The sequence below is a fragment of the Lagenorhynchus albirostris genome, chromosome 5, assembly GCF_949774975.1.
Source record: "Lagenorhynchus albirostris chromosome 5, mLagAlb1.1, whole genome shotgun sequence".
Lineage (NCBI taxonomy): Eukaryota > Metazoa > Chordata > Mammalia > Artiodactyla > Delphinidae > Lagenorhynchus > Lagenorhynchus albirostris.
In genome coordinates, this window is record NC_083099.1 from 18,177,451 (window position 1) to 18,198,391 (window position 20,941).

Genomic DNA, 20,941 nt, shown 5'->3' on the forward strand with positions numbered 1-20,941 from the left:
CTAAGCAATATGGTCTCTTGAGCTTCGCATCCTGACACCCCATCCCCAATCTGACATTTTGGTTTCTATAAGCAATAACCACACTTCCACTAAGTTCCCAGAGTAAATCAGGGGTTGCACACTCAAAAGCTTAACAAGGTCAAACCAGACGATGAAAACCAGATGATGAAAACACACGAAGGCGGCTGAGTATAAGGAAAATGGATGCCAGACACTGAATCTGGACCAGGGAGACATGGAGGTGGAACTGTGGCAGACAGGACAGCACGAGCACTGCCCAAGGAGGGGAGCCAGTAGGTGGCTCCGACCTTCAGGTCTCAGGCAGTGAGGGCCCAGGGTTACTGCTGAATGAAAGTTCTGCTGAGTTTCTCAAAGAGAAACTTGAAACTCAAAATTCTGAATTTGAAAATCTCAATTTTCATATGTTGGCAGCTACACTGGGAAGACCAAACACAACAGATGTGAGGATTATACTCAGTCCTTGGGCCACTGATTACATTAAACAAAATCACATCCACATTGAGCCCAGCCCAATCCACCAAGTCAAATGTGTACTTTATTTCTCATTCTCAGTCGAAAACATTCACATTCAGAATTCTTGCAGGATGGTCTACATTCTCTTGATCATGTTTCTTACTTTTAAAAAAATCCTTTCAGGAGCCAGAGAAGCTAGCTACTTTGACCTATCTCCTATAAGACAGATAGTAGTGCTCGGTTTGGGCTAGAGGCCTAAACTGTGTGAGTGAACACTAAAATAAAAGTGAATCCCGTCAATGAAAACACCGCGAAACATTTGCCATACTTTCATTTCACAACGTGTTTTCAAGCACGTCCTGAGAATGAGGCAAGAGTCACAGGACTTGGAAGCTCACTCACCGACTGGCAACAAGACCAGACTTCCCGTCAGCAGTTCCAGGCAGAGGCAGGAATTCCCTCCACAGCTCTTGAGTATGCCTAACTATAGGTTCTGTCCCCAGAATTATACACTCTAAATTAACTGGACACCCAGGGTCTTACCAAGTTTAAGTCCTATACTATATGGTAATATGCATATTCATAAGAAAAGGAGGCATTTTTATTTACCTGTAATTTTGAAAGGTCTTCCATATAATTTTTATCAGCCAAGGATTCAGATGATATTAAGACATTAACCCACGGACTGATTAAGCCATAATGACTACAGGTGTTTATCTAAAATGTAAAAGAAATTTATCATAAACAAAAATACAACAAAACAAGACTTTTTTCATCCATCCCACAAACAAGCAATCCCTAACATTCTGCCGTGTCCCAAAATTTGGTATACATTTTCCTGGTAATGGGAAGAAAGTCTTAGAATGCATTCCCCTGGAAAAGGTTTTAGTTTTGCTGCTTCTCACTGAATAAATCCTCACTAAATATTTCCTAATATTTTAACTTTCAAAAAACTGCAAAGAGGCACTTTCTCACAAAAAGGGCAATACTTCCTTTAAGCTAATTACACTCAAAAAAAGTTAACAGTAATACTGAAAATATTTTTTATTTCTACTACTTTCCTTGGGAGGCAAAATCTCTTCCATAAGTTCTCAAGACAATTCCCATAAAGACTCCCTTATTCAAGCAAACCCACATTAGCCACTCTGTCACTGTGAGGGACAAAGGGGCTGCCAGGGGTCGGGGGGAACAGGAAAGATAAGAGTAGAGTTGTTAGGGCTGCTGCAGACTGCGGAACAGCTCTTGTCTGTGCAGCTGACAGGAAATGGAAGTCTGGTAAGGAAGTCTCTCTCCCACAAGCCTTCTGCAGTTCCTCTCCCAGCAGGGAGGTCTGCAGATGTCTCTTCTCTCATGTTCCGCTTCATGACTGTCGCCTAAGGGAGCACAGATGGATTTGGGGAAAAGCCCTTTCTCCCACACTTTGGCTACTGAAGTACCACTGTAGGTAAGTAATATAGGAACAGTAGAAGGCACTCTTTAGGATACAAAAGTGTTTAAAATGTGGGCAACTTCACTCACAGACAAGTTTTAAATGTATTTTTAACTCTTGCTTTAAAAAGATATCCGGTAGGGCTTCCCTGGTGGCGTAGTGGTTGAGAGTCTGCCTGCCGACGCAGGGGACACGGGTTTGTGCCCTGGTCCAGGAAGATCCCACATGCCGCGGAGCGGCTGGGCCCGTGAGCCATGGCCGCTGACCCTGCATGTCCGGAGCCTGTGCTCCACAACGGGAGAGGCCACAACACTGAGAGGCCCGCGTACCGTAAAAAAAAAAAGATATCCGGTAATATGAATTACGACTGATTTTATGCCGTTAAAAATAAGAAGGGTCAACAAAAATTAAAATAAAAAGAAATAAAATTTTAACAAAAACATAAAACACAAAAAAACCCAAAAACAAACAAAAAAAATAATAAGGGTCATTATCATAATGTGTAATGTACATAAAGTTTAATTCACTGTACTATTCCATTATCTTACCAGATCCTCTGATGTTCTCAATGGTGTGGTGTCAGGTGGCTGCCTCTTAGATAATCTCCAGATGTACTGTGATGTGAGCTTGAAAAAGAGTTCCTGAAGTACCACATCTGGGAGACACGCTACCAGCTGAGCTTCCCAAAAGTCTACTAAGAGCTGAGGAATCGTATCTTCATCTTTACCACAGAGCACCTTGAGAATAGTGAAACAAGCCCCCATAGCTCAGATAAATATAGTACTGATCAAGTTACAGCTGGTCTGAATAGCACTCCATCATGTGGGCCATGTATTCAATAATTTATCTCTAGCATTAGTGCCGTGGCAAAAGCGAATTTAGACATTTTAACAGACTCCAGGTTGCATGAACAGAATTTTTCTAGATACATTTTTTAATCTGTACTTTTATAAGTGGTCATGTGTAAGTCTCATTTTTCAATAAACAAATGAAAACTCACTTCTCTTATTCTGCTCCCCGTCCCCCCCACCAACTTCATCAGGCCATCCAGAACAATTGCATTTTCAAAGTGACAAACCTTAAAGAAGGAATCTGCTTCTTCAATTCCAATTTTGTTGTTCTTCTGTAAGCCAAGTACTGAAGCCACAAGCAATCCAGGCTGAGTCTCCTTCAAGTGAACTGCAAATTCAGTTGGAACAATCTGTCCTTTCCTCTGTTGAATCAATAGCCGAGGTTCCAGAATGAAGCCACATACCAACTTCATCTTCAGATAAAAAAAAATTTAGGAACAGAATAAACATTGCATTCATCTTGGAAATACACGCCAGTGAATTCAAGAATCAATGATAAGCCATTAATAATTTATTGTAATCTTAATTTTTTCTTTACAAAGACAAGTTCTAAGGACATCATTGGTAACTGTCTTTGTAGAAGTTATTATTAATTAAGCATCAAGATGTCCTATTTTGTAGGCAGCTTTAAATTGAGGTCTATATAGGATTTTTCAAAATTATGAAAAGAAAATTCATCTTTCTAGAATTCTACTCTTCAAAGTAGAGGACATCTTAGTGCTAACCTGAGACATAATAAGTGCTCAATTAATGTCACTTCTTAATTTCTTTCTCTACTGATTAACTTTTTTGGCTTATGTCCCTAAATGGCCTCTTTTCCAACGGGAAGCTACCTTTTCTTTGATACACCATTCAAATGCCTAATCTCCCACACAGGCATTTGTGATCTTCCCAAATGCAGGCTATTTCTGCAACTACTGGACTCCTAAGACTCAAGGTTAATAACCTACTTGCTGTACTTGAATATACATCACTGTTCTGTTTTCAGGGACAAACCACACCACCCCCTCGTGCCAGGTCAGACTGTCAGCTCAGGGCAGAGCCTGTATACTCTTCACTGCCAAGCACTGTGTTCTGAACATACCTGACACTAAGTTGAAAAGTCTTTGGATACCCATTGCTGCCATTTATCTTTCATTTTTCTTTTTCATTTGCCAAATCCAAAGCCCAAGCACTCCCACTTTGGGCCACTTCCTTTTTAATACTAAGTTTATCTTCCCTTACAACTAAGAAAAAAATGAGCTACACAGAAGCCAGAAGAAAACTAAACACCTCAGGACCACTGAGTCCTATTTTAGCTTGCTGTTAATACCAGGCAGGGCACCGTACCTCTGAATGGCTTTTCATTTCATTTCTGTGCATGTCAAGATCTCTCATTTTCAAAGCCATTGCTGCCTTGGTCAATGTCACTAAGACTGATGAAAATCCAGAAGTATCCAGCTTCCTTAAATAGCTTATGGCAGTTAAAGGATCAATATTCTTCATAGAAGGACTATAGAGAATATGGGGCAGTTGCTTCGGCTCAGCGACATAAAACATCTGAACCACTTTTGCTGCCAATTCCTTTGGTGAGCGTAAACAAGAAATAAAAGGTCAGTCAGCCGATAGAAAGCAACAAAATCAGCAAAAAAAAAAAAAAAAAAAGGATAAAAAGCCAAGATACAAACATTCCAATTAAGATAAAATTACAGTACTATGCTTCGATTTAAAGAGAGTTGATGGTGATAGCGTGGGAGAGCTGAGATGACCTAAAGTGATCTCTTTGCTGAGTTATAATGAAGAAAAAGCAGGGAAAGTGTATACCAAGTTGTGGCCAGCATTTCTAATTTTAACAAGAGTTCAGAAGAAGAAAACAAATATTGGATTAAATTATATTCAAAAGTCCATTATAGAAAATTACTGTTTAATACAAAATTTACTTATATTCAATGTACAAAATATACTTAATATTTATAAGAGAAAATTTCATTTCTCTTAAAACCTTAAAACACTTGGTATCACAATACCCAACTTTGCATACTGGCATTCAACTCTTTAAAAATACATGAGGAGCTAAAAATGATCCTTAATAATGTCTGAAGGTTGCTGGGCCAGGATTTCACAAGGGAAACTTTGGACACCTGGAGAGTGGGGCAACTAGGGTTGTGAAAAGGGCTGCAGATGAGAAGAAGGCAGGCAAAGCCCAGGTTCTATGTCATTCTTCTAAAGACATGCCACTGTCACATTGGGCAGGTCACTCAACCACAGTGGACCACACCCCCCTGTCTATGTAATGAGAAAGTATGAGAAGATGATTATAAGTTCTCTTCCAAGCTGTAATTCTGAGTATTATTAATGAAGAAAAGGGCATACTAATTACCTTTTTTAGAAAAAAAAAGACTATAATACCAATGAAAAATACTTGGAACTTGATTTCTCAACAGAATTACATAAAATAAATTGCTAAAATGAAAAATTAAAAATATTAGATATAACTAAATAGAAAACTGTATTCACTTCACTTAATTCTTCATCCAGGTTTTCATAAAGTGAATGATTAATGTAAAAGATTAATCCCCTCTCGTATTTCTGTGCTCCATCCTCTAATGCCCAGTCCACTCGGGCCAAAACTTCAGCCATAGACAAACCAGACATCTTATAGTATGGCAGGGCGAGGTGGGAATACTGGGTGTCAAGCCTAAAGGGAAGGAAGTAAAAAAAAAAACACAAAAAAAACTTCAGATTTGTCATGTTTAAGTTTGGATGTCTAACACATTTAATAATAAAACAGACATGATTTCCGGAAGACATAAATCTCAAAATACTTTTCTACGGTGATTAGGAGTTGGAACAAACTCCTGAGTTTTGTTCTGCAAAGTCATTCTAATTAATGTAGCTTCTTTTTGCTTGCTCATAAGAAAAACAAAAACAATTCATGAAGTGAATTTTAATATTCATAATGTGGCTCTAACATAATGGTGTTTATAAGTAGGAAAAGTCTTTTATCAATTTATAATGACTCCCATGGGTCAAGTAAGCCTTGGAAACAATTCTCCATGAAAAAAATTATAAAGATCATTCTCATCTGGACAATGGCTACAGGATTTGTTCATTTTGTGAAAATTATTGTGACTTGTACACTTATTACTTGTGTACTCTTCTACGTGTATAACTCCATTAAAATTTTTTTTAAGTTTCCTCAAAAAGCTGAAATATTGAGTAATGGTTACCATTAAATCTATTAACATAAAAAAAATCATTCTCAAAAAGAGAAATCACTATTGATCCTAGTGTCCTTTTCTGACATCATAAAAGCACTGACTACTAAGATTAAAATCACAGAGTGTCCAAGTAGTATCTCTCCCTTAAAGCTCATAGTAATATGGTTGTCTCAGGGATGTTCACTGGTCATGCCCCACCCCCGCCCAAAGGTCTGAAAAGAAACTTCAAATTCCTAAATTAACTGATGGGAGACTCATGAACTGCTCATCCAATAAACTGTAAGTCCTGGAAGGCAGGCAACAGGTCGTGCTCATCTCTCTAAGCTTAGCCCAGTACCTGACCCACAGGATGTGCTAAATAAATGCTGTGGCATAAATGAATAACTAAACCACCTCCCCTCATGCGTCCTCCCATTTGTCAGGTAACTGCCAGAGGTGGAAAAGTTAGTAAGCACACCTGAAGCTCAGGATGGCTTCTCTGACAAGTTTCCAAGTAGCATCACCAACCTGCTGTAGCAGTCTCCAAGGTGCCCACAGCTTTCTTTAAATGCTTCTAAAAGCTCGGCTTTTTCTCCAGGTTCCAGCTGACTGGCATCCATCAGGGCAGCTCTCACTAACAGGTGAGCCTCGCTGAGAAGGTGGATGCAGCTCTGCGTTTTTGCAGTCTTGTAGGTGTTACTGTAGTCTACCTAACACAAAAAAGGCAAGCAGCTAATGTTGCTTTAGACATCTCCCCAAAGTTTCCCAGTTCTTAAGAATATCTACCCAGTTGGTTACTAAAGTCAATATCTGAACACATTAAATCCTAAAAAATAAAAAGTGGTTATTTGTCATTCTGATAAGGCCTAGCTAAAGTGGTTTTCTTTTCCCCCACGATCTATGAGCCAGTTTAACACACACATGACTGTAACTATTCTCTTGTTAAACAGTGCTAATCATTAGAGAAGGTACAATTAATACTGTAATGCTAATAATACTGTTAACTTAGCAAGAATTTGATCACAATTTGATAAGGCTAATGAACATATCTGAAAACCTTAACTTTATTTTTAAGTTCTATGATTTAAATCTTTCTCAAATTCAGATTGAGTATGCTTCCTTTATCTTAGTTTCAATCTGTGAATTTAGGTTCTGCTACATCTATTTCTGTAACTTACAGTGGGCTTATAAAAATTATCACTAGCTAGGACTTCCCTGGTGGTGCAGTGGTTAAGAATCTGCCTGCCAAGGCAGAGGACGTGGGTTCGATCCCTGGTCTGGGAAGATCCCAAGTGCCTTGGAGCAACTAAGCCCGTGGGCCACAGCTACTGAGCCTGTGCTCTACAGCCTGCGAGCCACAACTACTGAGCCCATGTGCCACAACTACTGAAGCCTGCGCACTCTAGGGCCCGTGTGCTGCAACTACTGAGCCCGCATACCGCAATTACAGAAGCCCAAGCGCCTAGAGCTCGTGCTCCGTGACAAGAGAAGCCACTGCAATGAGAAGTCTGTGCACCACAACGAAGAATAGCCCCTGTTCACCGCAACTAGAGAAAGCCCGCGCACAGCAATGAAGACCCAACGCGGCTAAAAATAAATAAAATTAAAAAAAAGATTATCACTAGCTAATCTGAGTCAATCAGTATTTTTAGACTCCAGTAGGCAAATCACCTAGATGACGTCTAAGACTTTCAATTAAGCAAGACTGAAAACACAGAACAAAGCTGATAAAATTATCAGCATTAAAATGCCAGGGCCAAATCAGGCAAAACCTTCACCCGATGACCAAAATTAACATTACTAGTGAAGGGCAAATGAGTATTCTGCACCTCCCAGTGTGATACTCTGAGAAAGATACGTCACCTACACAATGTTCTGGCCAAGAAGAAGAATATACAACCTGAATCTAATCATGAGAAATGATATGAAATGAGAAATGAAATGAAATGAAAAAATAAATTTTTAAAAGGTGGCAGGGGGAGAAATATTTTTCAAAACTGTTATAAAACAAAGAGTGGAATCTAAAAATACAACAAGCTAGTGAATAAAACAAAAAAGACACAGACTCACAGATACAGAGAACAAACTAGTGGTTACCAGTGAAGATAAGAGAGGGAGATTAAGAGGTACAAACTACTACATATAAAATAAATAAGCTACAAGGATATATTGTACAACACAGGGAATATAGCCAATATTTTATAATAACTACAAATGGATTATAACCTTTCAAAACTGTGAATCACTATGTTTATACCTGTAACTTATAATATTGTACGTCAACTATACTTCAACAAAAAAAAACAAAAAAAATTTTTTTAAGTAAAACAAAGAAAGGCTGTGAACATATGCTGGATTAAAGGAGCTAAAGAGACGTGACCGTTAAATACATTACTTGATGGATCCTGGACCTGGGGCAGGAGGTGTTGGGGGCTTCTACTAGGCCATTATTGAGTCAATTGACAAAACTGGAATATGAACCATAGACTAAAGTATTGTGTCATTGTTAAATTTTCTGAAGCATGTGTGTGTCCTGTGGTTATATAAGCAAATATCTCAATTCTTAAGAAACATGCACTGAAATATTTAGGAGCCTTAGGCTATGACGTATGCAATATACCTTCCAACGGATCAGGAGAAAATATACATGCGTGCTTGCGCATTTGTACAAGAGTGCAAAAAAGAAGAAAAGAGAGGGAGAAACAAAGGGAGTATAATGTTGGCTATGGGCAAATCTGTGTGGGGAATACACAGGTTTTACTTGTACTATTCTTATTCTTGCAACTTTTCTGTAGGTTTGAAGTTATTTCAAAATAAAGAGTTTATAAAAATTGTCAGGGATGAGTAGGCAGTTGTCACTCTTAGAAGAGGAAGAAGGATGCCTATGGGACAATGCTACAAGTGCTGCAGTGCCCTGGGACTATCTGCTAATATTTCAAAGAAGTGTGAGACAGGGACATGTGATCTAAGATTTCTTTCGGCTCCATTTCATGGTTCTCTTTGCTAGGGTTCAAAATAAAGGTCAAAGGCTACTTATGTTTAGACTGGCTAATCAATTCTCATAGGAGAGTGGGTATGAATAAGGGAATCTTATTTTAGTGAAGGGAATTTCTCCTGGCTCCTCAAATATCAGGAGCTGTGAAAACAAGAAGGTGAAGATAATACACTGCACTGTCAGACAGAGCCTGGAAGCTGGCTGGCTGTGGCATTCTGCATGTACGATAATCAGAATCAATTTCTAGTCATCAATTAGACTCTAAAAATTTCTACCGGTAAGAATTAGAAGTCTGAAAGGAATACCATTTCTTTGTACAGTTGCACTGGTGAGATCGTATTCACAATATACAAATTCCACCCAGCCTCAGCTACAGGAGGTGTTTTGAGATTAACACTGGTACCTTTTCTAGAACTAAAAGCAAAACAAAGGACAAGAATTATAAGACATATTATTAATAAACGGGAATTTTAAATGGTAAATATTAGATACCTAAAATATTGTAATTATGATATCATTTTCATTTAGTATTTTCTTTGTTGATTAACTACACAGTCGATTTTTAGAGAACATTAGTGCACAATGCTACGTAGGCCAAACAGCACTTAACATACTGCACTCTCACGGGCTGATAAACCAAGCACTTGCAATTCATTCCACAAGTATTGTTAAATAGGCAATAAGTTCACAGAACAGGCAAGAGTCCTCAAAAGGAAGAAAGGCTTGGATATGGCCTTCATGAGGCCAAGGGCTGCTGGGAAAATGCAAAAGACAGAACTGAACATCTGCTGGAGGCACTACCTTATCTCTTGCTTTCACTACATGATGCATTTTCTGTAGTATGCAATCTTTTAAAAATGCAGACCCTAGACCAAATGCATTTTCAAATAAATCAGAATTTTTTAAAAAATCATTTAAAAATATATAATACTTTTAAGATGTCAAATGTGTGAGATTACAAGCTATTTTTCCTCTTGCCAGAAAGCTTTTAGGATCAGTCAGTCTCAGACAACTTTGTGCACACGCTAAGTGAGCAGTTACCCAAGGGAACCTGGTTATTCCTGCCGATGGAACAAAGCACAGGCACAAATAATTCAGAAAAGCTTAAACTTATGTTGAAAATGGAAAACAATGTTAGACTTGAAATACAATCTGTGTTCCTCCCCTGCAAACAGATTTCTTTCCTACTTAATTTTCCATAGAGGACTGTTCAAATTAGATTGCATTCCCTACCACTAAGTTCACAGTATAGAAAACATCGAATAGAAGCATTAACCTCTCTGGAATTAAGCATTCTATTCCAAACAATGTGAAAGCAAAAAACCGAAGTGTCAACCTGAGATTAGAATAATAATGCACTTTTACTCTAAGGTAGATTAACACATAATCTATACATCATGAATGTGCTTTAAGGTAAGAAATGCATTGTTACTTTCTTTTTCATTGAAATACCAGAAAATAATCTTTGGATAAAAATGTAGCCACTTAAAGGCCAAAGAAGAAAAATAATAAAGAGCCTTGTCACTTGGATCAGCATAAGAGGCTCTGTCTTACTTGTTAATTACACAAAAAAGGCATGCCCTTTAACTTCTTATCTAAAACACCACAGATATTTACTGAACTAATTTTATACTTCATCTTCTTCTAAAAGTTCAAGGTCAATTATAAAGGATATTATAGAGATCATCAGAAACTTCTTTTCTTACTCTGGAAAAAGAACACCTAGAAAAGCTATTTGATCATTCAAAGCTTTCATTTAAAAAAATATCAACAAAGATGTATGCAAAATATAGCAGTAACAATTCATTGCAGAAACTTTCGCAGGAATGTCTGGGGGTGAGGGGATGCTTACAGAAGCCTCTTGGGTGACTCTCTTCTCTCTGGAATTGTTTCAGGGTCTGCCTTGGTCAGAAGTATAATGTGGTTTTTAAAGTGACAGATGGCTTTCAAGCCTATGAAAAGCTGTATTCTTAAAGCACAGACATCCATACTGACAGGTGGGCAAGCCTAATAAGGAAAAAAAATCAGAAATTTAGCTAAGGAATAAAGTGCATGAATTTTAATCTTCAAAAATCAATGTATTTGATACAATGTCTCCTTCCCCCTCACTCTCCCCCCAAATAATTCAAATTCCTATTCTTAACAGAGTAAGAGGTTATCCTATCTAAACTATTTAACCAACTAACTCATCCATGTGTCTGCCAAAGGGCTACTTAGTATCTGTTGACTTTGATTTAAGGAATGCAGAGAGTGGGTACACCTGAGGCCCCTCAAAGCTGCGGGAACTCTCTGCCTTACAGAGACCCTCCAGGAGCCCAGCCCTGGGCTGATTACCTGCCACCCAGGAAATTCCCCACTAACAGTGGGCTGGCTCAGGGTACGTTCAAGTGGCCTCTTTAGACAAAACGAGACACTATAAAAGGACATTGTACTTCAGGTAGAGTACATAAAATGGTTTCTTAGTGGTTGCGTGTGTACGAAAGAAACACTCTCATGTTCCGATGGCTTCTGTTAGCTCTGTAGATGTGAACACTGCCTGCAACAGCCAACAGGCTGGGGTGTGTCAGGCAAACTGGAGGAAATCCTGGACCAGGAGCCAGCCTCCTGTCCTTATAAGGGACCATTCACTCAAGTAGAATGGATACGGAATATAATGGAAGAGCTCTTTCTGCGACTCACAAAATGATGCTGCCAGGCCTCCCCCTCTCCTCCATTAATGCTGTTTTGATTCTGAGGTCATCTTCATTGTCCCTTTTGTACAAAGCACATGGGGGGAACCTCCATCTATTTTTACATTCCTAAGAATAGTTAAGTTGGCCTTGGCGATGCTGAGCCAGCATCTCAGAGGAAAGGGAAATGAAGATCGCGTGTACTTTGGTCCCGACTCAGGTTGTGAAACCTTTCTCAGACACCGCAGCTCCCAAAGCCTGAGTCAGCAAGGGAGCAAAACGATGGTGTGCTCATTCAGGGGCATCTAGGATTTCAGAATGGTGGAATCGCAGGGAAGGGGGAGCCGGGAGGTGTGATCACCGTCCTTCCCTCTGCCACCTTCGGGAGGACTGGCCTCAGGCGCAGCATTCCCCACCAGCTGCCCATCTCTCCTCTTTTCTATCTTCCTTTCTTCTGTGTTCCTTCCCTCTGGTTTTATGAGACTCTGAGAAGGCCTAGAACTGAGATTTATTTCCAAATGCAGATTGATCCTACCTCAATCTGTTATGTACCCCTCACTCCACCATCACTACCTACACAAGTCTATGTCTCTCTGAGGCTTAAAACAAAAAACAAGGGGCTTCCCTGGTGGCGCAGTGGTTGAGAGTCCGCCTGCCGATGCAGGGGACACGGGTTCGTGCCCCGGTCCGGGAGGATCCCACATGCCGCGGAGCGGCTGGGCCCGTGAGCCATGGCCGCTGAGCCTGCGCGTCCGGAGCCTATGCTCCGCAACGGGAGAGGCCACAGCAGTGAGAGGCCCGCGTACCGCAAAAAAAAAAAAAAATCTCCTGAAAAGGCTATGTGTATATCTTAAACACAGACAGAAAGGCATGGGAAAGCTATGATTCTTATTTCCCAAGAGGCTGAGGGTAGGCAGTAAGCCTGGTCAGCAGCAGAAAGTGATAGGCAGCCCATAGCAAAAAAGAACTCAGACACGATTTCCAGAAAACGCCAGTGCATTTCACAATTTGGGTGACAGTGATAATGGAAGAGTGCCTCGGACACATTAAGTACTACACACCATCATCACTGAACATTCATTTTTCCAGAAAAAGGCGTTCCAGGTGCCAGATGGACATTAACATGTGAAACAGAGGCCATCATAACTTGGGGGTTCCCTACAGCACGGATATGCACAACAAACACCCTTTCAAATCGCTTATGCTCCGGAGGTAAAACTGCACATGAGGAGTATGATGCAAATGATCAGCGTATTTCTGAGAACAGAAAACTCAAGGTCAGAAAACAGAATTTCATCATAACACTGCCTCTGTGTATTTGGCGGTCAAGAGCTTTTCAGAGACTAAGCGTATTACTTACTACTCACTAAAAACGAGGTTATTGATCTAGAATATCCATTTACACTAGATCAAAACTACAGAACTACAGGAAAGTTGTTGAAGGCTTTGTAAAACGATTAAAGAATTAAAGGCATATCTGATAACAGTATAAATAAATCATCTGAATGCGCTGTATTCACTTTTGTGCTCTTGAATATACTGATTTCTGTACTGTTTTGTTAACAGCTCTATACAATTGCCACCAATACTTCTATTAAATGAATAAAATTGTAGTACACCATAGCTGTGAAGTGCTCTCTCTGAAGTTACACTATATATATATTCTTTACCAAATTTTTAAAACTATGCATTATATCTAAATTCTGAGTAAAATACTTTCAAAGTAATCTTAAAAATTACCATCTACACCACGAATCACAAAATGCTTATCATTTTACATTCCAACATTCTAATTGAAAAAAACAAGACTTTAATGTTTGCCAGGCTTAGACACGAAGAGCAAATTTGCAAGCACTCATACTGTGATCGTTAGGTTGCACCGTCATAAGCCAGCTCTAACCTTCAGGGTGGTGTCCACATACGGGTCCTCCTCGCGAGCGGCCGCCGCACTGCACCGCACTGTGTAACACTGCAGGTTGTTACTGAGGAAGAGGAGAGATGCCACTGAACAAACTGGAGGCCAGGAACCAACGTGCCCACCGTTGGGAGGATTTCACAGGAGCACAGAGCAATGGCAGGGGTCGGGGAAGACCCAAGTATTTGTCAATGCTGACAAGTTAGGCTACTTCTTAACAAGGAGAGTACCTCAGAAACCCTATGGAGTGTTTTTTAAAATACATGACTGGTCCCCACCTCACTCCTACCCAAATCATAATCTCTAGGGGCTGAATCAAGACACGTATATTTCTACAAAGCTCCTTGTGTGACGTACACTCCTAGTTAAGAACCATGGATCTGGGTCAATACCCTCATCTTATAGACAAAATGATGCCCCTGGGATCTGCCCAAAGTACAGAGAGGTGACTCTTAAAGCCAAGGTTAGAACCCAAGTTTACTGATTATTATCTCGGGATGAAATGGAGCCTGGATTATGCTGCCCAACACACTTAGATGATGCAAACCCAATCCAATGGTAGAGAAAATCAGACTGTCTGAAGGAACCTTCAGAATTACCTAGTCCAGCAGCTTGTTTTTAAAGATTAGGGCCTGCAAGGTACATGACTGGTCCAAGTCCTCTCTGGAGAATGGAGTTAAATTAGACCCCAGGTCTCCTCACTCTTCACACTCCTCTAGCTCTTTCCACAACCCCAGGCTATGTCTGCACAGCAAAGCAACCTGGAGACCCCACAGTAAGTGCTTGGAGACTTACAAATCAACCCTCCAACACTGACATTGAAAACCATCAATGTTTAACTTAGAAATTGATACAAAACCCATCTTGTCGTGGGTTCCCAGGAATGATTTTTAAAAACAAATCAGAGGGCTTCCCGGATGGCACAGTGGTTAAGAATCAGCCTGCCAATGCAGGGGACACGGGTTCAAGCCCTGGTCCGGGAAGATCCCACATGCAACTAAGCCCATGCACCACAACTACTGAGCCTACGAGCCACAACTACTGAAGCCCGTGCGCCTAGAGCCTGTGCTCCGCAACAAGAGAAGCCACGGCAATCAGAAGCCCGTGCACTGCAACGAAGAGTAGCCCCTGCTCGCCACAACTAGAGAAAGCCCGTGCGCAGCAACAAAGACCCAGCGTAGCCAAAATAAATAAATAAATAAAATTTTTAAAAAAATCAGAAAGTGAGAGAAGTAAAAATGAACTCTATTGAAATAAAGAAATGAAGGACTAAAGCAAATCTAACAATAACCTTAAAATAGAAGAAATACTTCTTTAACAAGAGAATCATTCTGACATTTTCACAGCTGCGAGACTTGGCACGATGTAGAGGCATCAGTCAGGACTCTCCATCTGTTTTGCTGTGGTCTCAGCCCACTATCAACTGTGTCCATGTCCAGAGAGCTCTAGGATGTGACCTCTGGAGTCACGACAATAGCTGGGACGGTAGCACCACCGCTTAGAAATCTGGGGTAGAGGGTGGCCTCACGAAGGAAACTAAACAGAAGGGACTTTGAGATACTGGGAACCAAAAGAAGTACCTGCAGTGGGGCCAGGATGACAGGTCAGAGTAGCTATGACCACAAAGATGACCTTTAGGTTCTAGAGAGAAAAAGGCTGCATCCTCCAACTCACCTCCAGCAACGTTAATCCAGCTATTAGCTATCGCTGGAATACTAAGCAGCAGTATAAGAGAAGAACAAAGTGAACTGAAGCGTGCTGGCCTGGAAAGACGTCCAGGATACGCTGCTAAGCGGAGCAGCAAGTTGCTCAAAAGTGGACATCATACGATCCACTTCTGTAAAAATCAAACCATAGCTGTTTATGTATTCTTTTAAAAAAAAAAAGTTGGATGAATATAGACCAAGTGTTGACAAGGTTGACTCTGAGAAGGCAGATTATGGGAGGCCTTCCGATTCATGTATGTCTACAAGGATAACATTTTATTACATGATTTTATATTGTTCTTAGAGTCTTTTAAAAAACATTTTATTGCTTTTTTTTGAGGGTATATAAACATATCACTATTCAAGAAACTTTTCAAGACAAACTTATGGATCAAGATATTTCTAAAATACTATCTATTGGGTAAAATAAAAAATATGTAAAAATTAGTTCAACAATATAGGATTTTAAATATAGGGGTGGGGAATCTTTATTAAGAATCTGAATTTACATATAACAACTGCTATTCTAATGTCTAATGCTTCCATAGTCAGGTTAATGATGTCAGAGTATCTTTTGGTGCTAATATTAAGAAAAGCTTCAATGATTTCCCACCTGGAAGCAGGCAAAACCCACAGATTTTAAGTCTCTTCAAGCCCTCACTATACTATGTTTTCGGGACTCTACATTCCAAACTAGTTCATGACATACTTTGGGTGGAGGGGCATTTAGAGGGTCCACTCACTAAATTCTCAGTGTCCTGTACATTTATACAATCAGATGGATAAAAGATAGTCTGTTGTATAAATATTTTGGGGCAGAAATAAATATTTTCTTCCTTCTTTCTCCCTCTAATTTTTCCTTGGTTTCTGAGAAGCTATAGTTTTCTGGATTCTTCCGCATCTTTACAGACCCTTCTCTTTTTCCCCTCGCTTTCTAAACATGACTTTCACCAGTTTAGTTCTCCAACTACTTTTCTCTGTCTACACATTCTTGGGGTCATGATCACTACTTTGATAATGAGCTTTTTTTTGTTGGTAATAAAAATATCTAACCTTTCCTCTTTTCCCTAATCTTCAGTCCTATGTGTCCAAAAACCTATCAACATTTCCTCTTGGTATTCCCTAAGCACCTCAAACTCCAATGTCTAAACCAAACTTTTCTTTCACCCCATGCCACAGCAGCCTCCATTCTTTCATAAAAGCAGGCTCAAAACTGGTGGGTTTTCTCATGTCTTCTCCATTCCCAGTATCCTACTAGACATCAAGTCTTGTAATTCTCTCCCATCCATGCTTCCTTCTCTTCTCACTGCTACTGCCCTGCCCAAATGCAACCCCTCATTATCCTTACTGAACCATCCCAATAGCTCATTATCTATGTTCAAACCATCCTCCACAGTGGCCACCACTCATTTTCCTAAAGCAATGCTCTATTCACACCCCTTTCTTTGGTCAAAATCTCAAAATATTCCTCAATTTCCAAAGCCCTGAGCTCTCTCTCAAGCACTGTTTTCCCCATTTCTCTATGTTTCAGCTCCTTTACATTTAAAGGACATAACTACACAACACTTTGGAAATTAAAAAGACTAGCTACCTCCACACTGTTCGTTTAAGGACACACAATAGCATTTCTCCCTACACCACCAGGGAGTGAAAAGGCAGGGGAGTACCCCCGCTAGGAGTGGGTGTCAGAATCTCCAGGTGGGTCCTGTGCTGTGTGAAATACACTCCAGCACCTGCTGGAGATTCTGATATTACCACTCAGTTGAAAACAAAACAAAACAAAAATCACTGTCCTATGCAATTAATTATCGGACACTCCTGCAAACCTGGACATAGCTTTGTTTATAGCTTTCCCTCTGTCTAGAATGTCTTTCTCTTCCAATCTCTATGTGTCAAATTCTAACTAGCTTCCGGGCTTCACTTCAAACGCAAAAACCTTACCCCTGTGACTCAGCCAGAAGTAATTTCCCTCCTCCCACAGCCTACGCCCCTTTCACGAAGTCTTAAGACATTTTTCACTAATCTCCTAGTGTTTGCGTCCCTGGTCTCTGGCCCTCTCTTATGTTGTTGCTTCAGAAAGCAGATGGTGTGCCTTATTCACAGGTGGTTGGCCAGAGGGCTTAATGCAGTGCCTTGACTATAATCTAAACTGAAAAAACAGGAAATAAAACCATAAGCATCACTTACTGCTGAGATAAAAGGAAATGACATTAAAGCCCTGCTCAGGAGCCCAGTTTACATGCCAGATTACTAGGGTAAGGCAACTCAGAAGACATCCATCACCAGTTAGCCACATGACCGTGACCACCCCCAACCTCTGGATCCTTTCCCCATCTACACTACTCAGAGGGTAGAATCAGGCAGTCTTTCTGGCCTCTTGACAGTCCTACACCATTATCAATTAACTCAACTCATACGGAAAAGATAGGACAGCAGTGAAAAAAAATTAGGAAATCTAAAACAAAGTCTAAAGAGATGCCCTGACTGGCCCCACTGACCTTTCATTAGAATTCCCTATGAAAATCTTCCCTCATGAAGAACCTTATACTTCCTTAGAAAGATCCCCATCCAGGCTAAGAAAATAAAACAAAGGCAAAACCGGAATCTACATCTCTGACATTGAAAAGGCAGGTATGGGCCATTAAAAAAAAAGAACAAAAACCCCACAGATGTATATCATTGATGTACAGTGCCATACAACGGTGCACATAATTCTCATTTAAGGATTTAGAAAGAATTTACAGAGAAATAAGTGACTCAGAAGCTAGCAAGTGACTGGAACATACCTCGTGATGACATGCAAAAACTGTGGTGTGAGCACCGCCTGCTGAGACTTCTCAGGATACTGGTAGACTGACATTAATTCAACAGATTTGACAACCAAGTACAGATAGCCCACATGAGGTAATGAGAAAAAACAAAAGAGGCTCAGCAACTCTTTCTCCTGAGATGAATGTTTTCTCTCAGAAGTAAGAGACCCTGCATGAAGAAAACAAACAAAAAAACAAACCAACCATGAAACCAGTAAATAAAGGGAACCAATATTTTGACTTTTCTATGCAAAAAAGTCTATAAATGGAGAACCAAAGAGTTGCTTAGGGGAAGTTGCTCTTTATATAAGAATGCCAGTAAAAAAAGAAAAAGGAGGGCTTCCCTGGTGGCGCAGTGGTTGAGAGTCGGTCTGCCGATGCAGGGGACACGGGTTCGTGCCCCGGTGCGGGAGGATCCCACATGCCGCGGAGCGGCTGGGCCCGTGAGCCACGGCCGCTGGGCCTGCGCGTCCGGAGCCTGTGCTCCGCAACGGGAGAGGCCACAACAGTGAGAGGCCCACGTACTGCAAAAAAAAAAAAAAAAAAAAAAAAGAAAGAAAAAGGAGTGATATAATATCACCATTTGAAACCCCTAATAAATTAACAGATCTAGGTGATCACCATCAATGGTTGTCAACCATTTATTAACCAATGGTTGTTAACAAAAAGAGCCAACCTAATACTATGTACCTTCCAAGAGAACTCAACACTACTTGTGTTACCAAAAAAAAATCATGATCATCACCATCACCTGATCAAGCCTGTCTAGAACAGCGCCGTCAATAGAACTATAATGTGAGTTACATATGTAATTTGAAGTTTTCTAGTAATCACTTTTTAAAAAATAAAAAGCAGGCCAAATTTTAAAAATATATTGCATTAATCCAACACATCCAAAATATTATCATTCTAATAAGCAATCAATAAAAAATTGAAATATTTTACATTTTTTGTTGTACTAAGTCTTTAAGACCTAGTGTTAATTTTACATTTACAGCATGTCTTAATTTAGACTAGTCACATTTCAAAGTGCTCAATTGCAACATGTGACTAATGGCTACTGTACTGAACAATGCAGTTTTAGATCAGAGGGAAATACAGGGGATACAGGAACATGTTAAATGACACCATGGGGAGTCAATCAGCAAAATCCAGATTGTGGGAAATTCTGCAGTAATAGTGCAGTTTCTTGCTAACTAAATTGCAAAGAAAAAAGAAAGCGAGGGGAAGGCAGAGCCTACATATTAAAAGAGACGTAGAAGACATCAGAACCAATTGCAACATATGAACCTTACTTGAAATCTGATTCAAACAATTGCAGAAAAAATTGTTTTAGACAATCAGGGAAATTTGAACAACTGACGGGTATTTGATGATATCAAGCCATCTTTAAAAAATGTGAAATTACATTTGGGGTTTGTTTAAATAAAAGAATCCTTTTCTTTTAGAAACACATGCTGAAATATTTAGAGATGAAAAGGTATACACTCTTGGATTTGCATAAAAATAATCTGGCATGGGGTGGGGGGTGGTTATGAGGCAACACTGTTGAAGTTGTGTGATGGGTACACAGGGGTCACTGTACTATTTTCTCTACATCTGTGTGCTTGAAATTTTTCATAATCAAAATGTTTTTAAAAAAACATATAGCTCTGATTGATACCCTTCAAGGACACCATCAAGAACAGAAGAAAGTTCAATTATGGCACTTCCACAACTGGCCCAAAGCAACTGATCCAGTTTCTACTTCCTCTTCTTTCCTACACACATCTGTGCTCTAGTTAGACAGAGCTGCTTGCTGGTCTCCAAACACACATGATGGTTTTACACCTTGCCTGTGTTGGTTCCCTTTATGTAATACCTTACCAAAATGTCCAACTTCTAAAAATTTTCCTCATCCAGCAGGGCCCAGCTCATACATGTACTACCCATCCCCTCATTTGTCCACTAAGTAAACATCCATCAGACACCTCAGACACCTACTACGTGCCACTGTTCCAGGTTCTGGGTATACCACAGTGCACAAGACAAAGTAACTGCATTCATTCTAGTGAGGGGGAGTGGGGTGGAGAATAAACAAACTCTGCAGTATGTGGGGAGGGAACAGTTTAAACAGAGAAGTCAGAGAAGTTCTCTGTGGCGAGGTGATACGTGAGCTGTGAATTGAAGAACTGGAAGACACTAAGTAACACAAGCTCTGAGGGAGGTTCCTTCTGAGCACTGGAAGAGTAAATAACAGGTCTTAGATAAGAGTGTGCTCGGTGTATCTGAGGAAGAGAGAAAAGTCGCATGGATGGAGAATTGTAAGAGGGTGAGGGACAAGAAGAGCTCCGAGTCAGGGTCATGGAGACCATGAAAAGGATTTGGACTTTTGTTCCAGGTGCTGGGGGAAAACCCTGGATAAAGAGCTAACCCTCTAAGGTGGCTGTGTGCCCTCTGGTCTCCTGCCTCGTGTTACACCTCCCTCTCCCTTGCTTCTCTCAGTTCCACAAGCAAAGATTCTCCCTCGGCCACAAGGCTTTCACTGCTTCCTCTGTACCAACCCTATCCCCAAATCGGCCCCTATTCACTCTGCAGATCCTCTTTCTCAGGAAGCCTTCCCTGACCCCAGGAGGAGGTCAGGATCTTTTGTTATACACTCTCGAGACAGGGTTCCTCTCTCACAGAGTGCTCAGGTCAGAGTGTAATTGTGTACTCTTTCTTGTGATCATTCCATTCATGTCTGCCTCCCCCCCGCGAGACAACAGGCTCCCTGAGTACAAGTACTCTGCCTACTTTTGCTCATTATTGGTTCCCTAGTATTCAGCACAATACCCGACATAGTAGGTACTCAGTAAATGTTTGCTAAAAGAAAGGAAAAAATAATGAAGGTTATAAACCCATTTAATCAGAAAAATATTCCTATCTTTCCCT

The 20,941-nt window shown here is 40.3% G+C and overlaps 2 protein-coding genes across 11 annotated transcripts in view; one reads left to right on the forward strand and one right to left on the reverse strand.

Annotated features, from left to right (window-relative positions):
- LOC132520874 (ceruloplasmin) overlaps nt 1-2,643 on the forward strand; it is a 67,198-nt gene extending 64,555 nt beyond the window's left edge. The window contains exon 20 of the mRNA XM_060149646.1: nt 2,455-2,643. The gene's annotated coding sequence lies outside the window, so the exon portion shown is untranslated. The remainder of the gene's footprint in view (nt 1-2,454) is intronic.
- The window catches only part of HPS3 (HPS3 biogenesis of lysosomal organelles complex 2 subunit 1), an 87,591-nt gene that overhangs the window by 50,321 nt on the left and 16,329 nt on the right, over nt 1-20,941 (reverse strand). For 8 of the 10 annotated variants that reach the window (XR_009540640.1, XR_009540639.1, XR_009540641.1 and 5 more), the window contains exons 5-14: nt 18,005-18,197; nt 13,498-13,579; nt 10,781-10,935; nt 9,234-9,342; nt 6,462-6,643; nt 5,251-5,431; nt 4,084-4,317; nt 2,982-3,167; nt 2,452-2,640; nt 1,084-1,191 (exon numbers count right to left, since the gene is read on the reverse strand). Coding sequence is in view for 6 of the 10 variants with exons in the window: in XM_060149654.1 (XP_060005637.1) it covers nt 1,084-1,191; nt 2,452-2,640; nt 2,982-3,167; nt 4,084-4,317; nt 5,251-5,431; nt 6,462-6,643; nt 9,234-9,342; nt 10,781-10,935; nt 13,498-13,579; nt 18,005-18,197 (1,619 nt within the window). In the remaining 4 variants the exon portion in view is untranslated. The remainder of the gene's footprint in view (nt 1-1,083; nt 1,192-2,451; nt 2,641-2,981; nt 3,168-4,083; nt 4,318-5,250; nt 5,432-6,461; nt 6,644-9,233; nt 9,343-10,780; nt 10,936-13,497; nt 13,580-18,004; nt 18,198-20,941) is intronic. The other 2 variants (XM_060149655.1, XM_060149656.1) reach the window with 2 other exon arrangements.